The sequence below is a fragment of the Galeopterus variegatus genome, unplaced genomic scaffold, assembly GCF_000696425.1.
Source record: "Galeopterus variegatus unplaced genomic scaffold, G_variegatus-3.0.2 Scaffold271, whole genome shotgun sequence".
In the NCBI taxonomy this organism is placed as follows: domain Eukaryota; kingdom Metazoa; phylum Chordata; class Mammalia; order Dermoptera; family Cynocephalidae; genus Galeopterus; species Galeopterus variegatus.
Window position 1 is genome coordinate 342116 of NW_007726382.1, and position 7569 is coordinate 349684.

Genomic DNA, 7569 nt, shown 5'->3' on the forward strand with positions numbered 1-7569 from the left:
CCCCCGGCAGCCCCCCACCCCCCGGGCAGACTCAGGTGGGACCTTGTGCGTGACTGGGCTTATTTGGGGTTTTAGAGACGGGAAGGTTCAGCTCTGGACCTCTGCTGATTTCTCTGAGTGTGGACATGGTCAGAATTACCTGGGTACTTCAAAAAGTTCAAGGACGGATTTGTGTCATGTTTTAATTCTGATTTTCCACAAATTTTTCGAACTACCTTCGTAACATCCAGGGGTGTTGCCACATTGCACGCGCCTGCGCTGGAGATTTGCTTCCTCCTGCTTCCTCCCAAGTTTCTGGCTTTGGCTGGTCACTTTAGCACATTGTGGGAAACTGGACTGGCATAAAATGTCAGACCCAGGTGGATGTTTTAAAGACCTTTGTTTTAATTAAAGCCAGGTGGAGGTGGGTTAGCAGTACAGCCTCTGCACAACTCCAGGAGGCAGCATTCACGTGTGGTCTGCGTGAATAGCATCTCTTGGAATGCCAGGGGAGCGGTGCCTTCGGAGCTGTGCCCTATAGCACAGTGACTGTGCATGTTTTAGGAGGTCCTCTCACATACCTCACCTTGCACCACACAGCAGCCTGGGCGAGCCTGGTGTTGTTAGCCCTTTCAGTAGGAAACAGAGTGTGAGGTTCTGTGGGCCTTGGCCAGGACGGGAATCTTGCCAGAGGTCTGTGCTATGTAAAGGACAGGGAGCTAGACCAAACGGAAGCTATTAACTAAGTAAAGGTCCCGAGGAGGACCTGCTAAGCACAGATTGAATGAAGGACTTAGTGGAGATTGAACCGTCTCCCACAGTGCAGTGGCTCAGGCTCTGTTGAACAAGGGGATGGGTGGCGGGATGTGGATATCTGGTGGTCAGACAGCCACCATCGTCCACCATTCAGAACGGCTTTGACCTGAAAACTGAAAAAACATCTTTGGCAGCAAATAAAATCCTGCTAAAAATCTAGCCTGAAAATCTGAAACATGTCCTGGACTTGGGTGCCTGGTAGGGTCCGAGTGCTCTCATTGGCTGGCGTGCCTGAGCCCAGACCAGAGGCAAGAAGGGACAGGAGCAGTAAGAGAAGCCGAGGGTGGGGGTGGGGGTCAGAGAGTTGAGCTGCCTGAAGGGCAGGGGCTGCCTGGTGCACTGCTCAGGATAGGGGACGGTCCCACTGCAAATCCTGGCCCTCGTGACCTCACTCACGTTCAGCCCAGCCTCCTCTTTTTAAAAAAGCAGGAGAGATTGCCATCAAAACCAGTCAGGAGAACAGTTCCCAGCTCTTAAAGCTTAACCTGAGGTCTCTTGCAACCTTCCCTCCTCTGATGATGCCAGCAACGGGAGGGATGCCAGGCGTTCGAGGATGGTGCAGGGCTCATATGATGTCCTATTTGAGCTGCAGGGCTATGCCTACTTGAGGCTTTCTCAAGTTCATTTGTTGCTTTGCTCTTTCTGTAGCATTTCTCTGCAAATTTAAATAAGGTTGTCCTTTTGTGTGTGTCTTGCTTGGCACAGCAAACCATTTTTAGAAGAGTGTATTTTACATGCCTCTTTCATCCTGCGCAGTGTAGAGGTGTATTAACTAGGCTCCTCTCCTGCTGGCAGTGAAGTGCGGCACAGACCAGTTAAGCACTGTGGGGCCCAGCTATTGTTTCAGGGTCCAGGCCTGCCGAGTCTTCCAGCTCTTGAGGGGACACCAGGCTTGGGTCAGTCTCCTATTTCTGCAACCATGTTTGTTTAGGATTGTGTCTCTTACAATAACTTCTTTTCATGGACCAAAATGATCTCTAGAAATAATAAAAGGTAAGTTCTTTAGTGTTTACTGTGCACCAGATACTGTTGTAAGCACTTTACATCCATCATTTCATGGACTCCTTACATCCACTCTTCCTTGAGGAAGTTTCTCTTATCCTCCCCGTTTTACAGATTAGAAAACTGAGGTGTGGGGGCTGGCCCCGTGGCTCACTCAGGAGAGTGCAGTTCTGGGAGCGCCGAGGCCGCGGGTTTGGATCCTATATAGGGATGGCTGGTGTGCTCACTGGCGGAGCATGGTGCAGACCACACCATGCCAAGGGTTGCAATCCCCTTACCGGTCAGGAAAAAAAAAAAGAAAAAAGAAAACTGAGGTGTGGAGAAGTCCAGTGAGATTCTCAAGGTCTCAGCTAGTAAGTCACAGAGCTGACACTGAAGCCTGGGCAGTCTGGCTCCAGAGCCCACACCCTTGACCTCTGTGCTCGGCTCCCTCTCAGCAACGGCTGGCAATTAATGAGCGCTTAGCAAGGGCTTCCATGTAATATCACATTTAATTATCACAGCAACCACAGGTGATGTGGTCCCTCAGTTTCCTGAATTTTGCAGTTCAGGAACTGGAGGTTGTGAGAGGTAGAGGGCCTCGTCACCCTGCTGGCCAGGTGGAGAGGTCTCCCAGCCCAGGCAGTCGCCTGCAGGGCCCAGGATCTTGACCTCTAGGCTGCACTTCCCGGAGTGGGTTGGAGTGTTGCTCCTGGGGCCGGCACACTGTCTGTGCCGAGATCACACTCAGTGACCAGTGTTTGACCATTTGGCCTGGGAAGGATTTTCAGTGACCTCATCAGCATGCTCCTGGGTGAGTCACTGGGCTTGTGGCCTGAAAAGGACACACATGAATTCATGGTTCCTGGAGGAGCTTAGAGCATTGTTTATGAAAATGTGTTTTGAGGTTGTTGGGCCTTGAATGTTCACATAATGGCTTTTTTGAAGCTTACTGAATTCCTGAGTAGCTGAAGAAATTATTTGTAATATATTCAACTTGGCCGATTGAAATTTCAGAATTCTTATTTTGTTCTTTTCAGAAGTGTCTTTTCAAAACCCACTAAATGGTAGGTTATTTAAAAAGGAAAGCTTTTGGTGAGGGGCAGAGCATGAGTGAGAGGGAGTGGTGGGCCTGCTTTCCACCCCTGACCTTCACGTGCTGGGGGTGCATTTGTGGGTTCAAATCCCACCTCCACTCCTGCTGCCTGGGACCTCAGCGGGTGCATGCCCCCTCACCCCAGCCTCTGTTTTCCCATATGTCAAATGGGAGGGTGATACCTGTGCCACAGGGACATATCTAGCCTGTATCAAGTAGGTGCTCAGGAAATGCCAGCTCCTGCCGTCCTCTTCAGTGGCTGAACTAGAGGGGAGGAGACTTTTTACACAGGGGTCTTCAGAGAGACTGTTAGAATGAAGACTGAAATTTTTTCAAGAATAAAAAGTACAGGGAGGAGAAACAGCACAACTGTTACTTCTGATAACTGACGTGATAGCGTTCTTGCTACTTTCTTACTGCACTGTTCTGGGCACTTTATGTTTATTATTTCGCGTGTGCCTCCCGACAGCCCTGTGAGATAAGGGTCCTGCTTATCTGCATTTTGCAGATGAGGAAGCTGAGGCCCTGGGGAGTTAGTGAGCTTGGCCACAGTCGTGAGGTTGGGAAGTGGGCAGCCGGGCTGACAGGCCCCAGGCCGGGGCTTCGGACCACAGGAGAAGAGATTATTTTTATACGGATTGTGAAAAAATAAAATCTTAACAAAGTACGAGAATGGGCTGAGAGATTTAAAGTCCCTTTCCACCACTCAGATCCTAAATTTTCAGTTCAACAGTGGGAAATCTGGGTATCTTTTTGAACAAGTAGCAAAATTTGTAATACTAACATATTTTCAGTCTTTCCTCCCTGCTGTATTTGTGACTCAGTGAGATAAAATCCGTCTTTCTAGCACACCTTCGGCCTCCTGTCCTGGGTGATGTTTTTGCAGCCCTGGTGGGCGTGCTGCTGTCTTTGGGCTTCTGTAAAAGGCAGCGATGGTGGGTGCTTGGTTTCTCCTCCCATCTCTTTACCCCCGTTGCTTAATGACAGCCACTCAAGGTGTTCTGTCTCATTCCCTGCACACCCCAACTCTCTCCACGTGGCGGTCACTCGCTGGCAGGCCCACACCGGGAGGCCGGTGCACGGAGCGCCCGCCCCTCCTCCGCTGCTCCGCTTCACGGGCTCCTGCCAGCCAAGGACTGCACGGGAGGGGGGTGCCCAGTGGCATTCCCTGCACACCCCAACTCTCTCCACGTGGCGGTCACTCGCTGGCAGGCCCACACCGGGAGGCCGGTGCACGGAGCGCCCGCCCCTCCTCCGCTGCTCCGCTTCACGGGCTCCTGCCAGCCAAGGACTGCACGGGAGGGGGGTGCCCAGTGGCCAGAGTGTGCTGAGGCGCTCAGGGGTCTCATGGGGATGCAGCTCTCTGGCTGAGGAGGAGGGGACATCCTGACTAAGTGTGTGTGGCCTTGGGGACCGTGGTGCCAGGGACAAGGCTTCCTGGACAGGCGCAGCTTGGAGCTGCTTTGGCCTGTTTGCAGAAGCAAAGGGCAAAGGCCAGAGCCACAGGCAACATTAAAAGACAGCACTGGGGGAGAAAGGTTAAATTTTGCAATTCAGTCTTTGGTAATTTATCACAGCAGGGAAAATAGTAGAACACAGAGGAAAAAAGAATAAAACCAGGGAAGAGTGAGCGGGAGTGAAAGAAATCCAAGGCTACCGAGGCCTGCCACTTGCTGGGCACAGGTGCTGGGCGCTGGGAGGCACAAGTGCTGGGCGCTGGGAGGCGGGAGGCGGTTGGGTTGGGGGAGCGTGTGGATGTGGATGAGCAGTCTGTCACCTGCCATAAAATCCTGAACCAGCCCTGTGCACTGTGTCCTGCAGGCAGGAAGACAGTTGACTTCTCTCAGAGTGGTTGAGGACGGCCTCACCTGAGGCAGGATGGGTGCATGGGGCTGGGGGCAGGGATGGAGAGAGGAGTCAGTGGCATGGGAAGGACAGCGCCTGGTGACAGGGGTGGTTGGTGACGGTCTTGTGTTCTGAAAGGATAGTTCCAGGTGATTTGAGATAGGTTTCTGGGCCTGTGTGACTCAGTATTTTGAGTTTCATTTTTAATTTTGGTTTATTTTTTGGGTATGTGTATCAGTAGGAAGCTTTTGGTTTTCATTGCATATCTCATGAAAAGGGGCTTAAATAACAAGAGATTGATCCGGGCTCTCCAGAAGTTGAGGTGGGGCCCAGCTGGTGTTACTCCAGTGGCTCCAGGACCCCCTGACCTAGATGCTTTCTGTCTGTCTGCTGTTCTGGGCTGTTTGTGGCATCCACAGCTTTTGGCTTAAGCATCTAAAAGGTTGGAGTTGTTGTGTCCTGAGACGGGGAAGGCTGCAGAGGAGAAGATTAGTAGGAAGGTCAGGGGTTGACACGTCACATGTGAGGTGCCTGTGAGATACCCAAGTGGAGATGTGAAGTAGGCCATTCAGTAGGAGCCGGAGTTGAGAGGAACAGGCTGGGCTGAGACGTAAGTGAGGGAGCTGTTGGCGCCTGTGTGCTCTCTCCAGCCAGAGACAGGACGAGATCAGGGAGGGAGAGTGAACGAGGGGAGCGAGGCAAAGCTCAGCGTGATGCAAGTGTGACCCAGGGGGATAACAGCGACACTCACTGCAGAGCGCCCTACGCAGTCGCTTCCCAGCGGTTTTCTCGTGTGGATTGGATGTCTCCACAGACGTCACCTTACTTGCAAGTAGTCCATTGGGAAATGGTTATGAAGCTGCATAATGGAGAAGTCAGGGCTCGTGGCCATTTAGATTATACCTGCAGTTTGGGGGTAGGCTTTCCAGTAAAGGTGGTTTTAGCTTAGTTTTTAGTTTCCCTAGGAAATATGTGTGTGATATCTTAAAGCACCCATGAAAGTCAGATTAATTTAGAAGGGACCCAGAGAGTCCAAGGGGACTTTTAGGGGATGGTCTCACCGCATTTGAAAGGTCTTCGAAAGGCCTGGGGGCTGCAACTAGGCTGGAATTTGAGAGTATGTGTCCTAGATGGTTAGTGTGAAAAGATGCGTGGTCCCGGAGAGGCGCACTGATGCGCGGACCCATCGGGAACAGGAGAGGCACCATGGAGAGCTGGCAGGGTTTGGAGGATCTTCCTGCCCTGGTTAGCAAGGCAGAAGACTCCATCAGCTGGTGTGCTTGACTTGGCCTGGGTGCGTAGGACTTGGGGAGCTCTTTCCCCACTCCCTAGCCTCTCACCACCAACTTGAGGAAACTACATAAATGCTTCTGAAACAACTAACAGCAGTGGAGTTGCGTAGATGTTGTTTGGAGGCCCGTCATGTGCCATGCTTGCTGTACATGCAGGTAGATCGGTGCTCTTTCTGCAGGCGCTCAGCTACGTGGTGCAGACCACGGTTCACAGACGAGAGCAGCCCTGAGAGATGGAGCAGCAGGGGACACTTCATGGAGAAGGTGGGACACACAGGTGAGCCCTAAATGCCATGTGGGATTGAGATGGTCTGGCAGGGAGAAGAGAGCATTTCAAATCAGGAGAACATGTAAGTGGCAGGTCTGGAGTGGGGCTTGACCAGGTTGGGAAGCGTTATAGACTTTGAGCTCTGGAGTCTGCTGCTTGACCTGAATGTTGCTGTTAGTAGCTTTGGGATCTAGAGCAAGTTCCCAAACCTTTCTCAGTCTGAGCTTTCTCCTCTATGAGCTCGGTATCACCAGCACCTCCGTCAGAATGCCCTGCGGTGACTGAGGGAGGTGGGCATTCATGCAGGATGCAGGCAGGGTGGTGGGAAGGTTGGATGGGAACTGTGGGGAAGGCCCCAAGGAGGCCTTGCTGCTTCTCTTGTCCTCATGTTGGCTTCTCAAAGCACAGCCATGTGCCGCGTGTCGCTGTAACGGTCATCAACATTGTCCCGTAGGTTGTAGGTGGGTGGTAGGCTGTACCATCTAGGCTTGTGTAAGCACACTCTGCAATGTTCGCACAATGATGCAATTGCCTAATGACTCATTTCTCAGGATGTATCCCATTGTTTGTTTTGACTGTGAGCAGTAGTTTTAGACCTGTGATTTATCTGAAATAGGGTGATGTTTCTGGAATGTCAGAAGTCTCTCGGTTTTTGGTAAAGCTTTTAGATGGGAAGCTGAGTGCAGAGAGAACCATGGAGAGGAAGGCATCATCACGTGGAGTTATCCTGACTTGGTGCTGTCCCCTGGGCCAGAATAGCCCTGGAGAGGGTCTCTGGACTGCAGGTGTCCCAGAGCGGAGTTTGCTGCTTGTCAGGAAAATTAAGGTAGCAGGGTTAGGGCGTGTCTCCCACCCTCCATCCAGCAAGCCTCACTCAGGGTGGGGGGTGCCCTGATTATGTTGGCTCAACACAATGCTTTCTGTCTTTTTTCCATTGAGTTGGGCAACTTGGTGGCTAAACCAGGAAAACTTCTAGTCAGTTGGATTTAAATGGAAGTTTTAAGGAAGGGGAAACAGTGGATTTTCGTGAGCCGTCTGAGAAGCAGACTGGCAGGTGCCCGGGCAGGGCATGTGCTGTGGGCATTGGCTCCCGGGCTGCCCTTTCTCATGCCTCTGTTTTCAGCATTCCTTCTCACCTGCTGAGTAACTGCTTTGAGGGGGTCAATAATGCATTTTAAAAATTAATTTAAAATATAATTGTTCTTATTCTTTTTTTTTTCTCAGCCTCCAATAACCTGTGCCTTCAGCCTCTACTTGGGGAGCTCTTGCTGCTCCGGGGGGGGGGGGGGGGG

General features: G+C 51.7%; 1 protein-coding gene across 2 annotated transcripts in view; it reads left to right on the plus strand.

Moving 5' to 3' along the window:
- The window catches only part of TMEM181 (transmembrane protein 181), a 22911-nt gene that overhangs the window by 536 nt on the left and 14806 nt on the right, over positions 1 to 7569 (plus strand). Inside the window, exon 1 of one of the 2 annotated variants that reach the window (XM_008566832.1) lies at positions 6218 to 6286. The exons of the other annotated variant lie outside the window; for it this stretch is intronic. Coding sequence (XP_008565054.1) covers positions 6243 to 6286 — 44 coding nt within the window. The 5' untranslated portion in view covers positions 6218 to 6242. Of the gene's footprint in view, positions 1 to 6217; positions 6287 to 7569 lie in introns of those variants that run through there. 2 annotated transcript variants of the gene reach the window in all.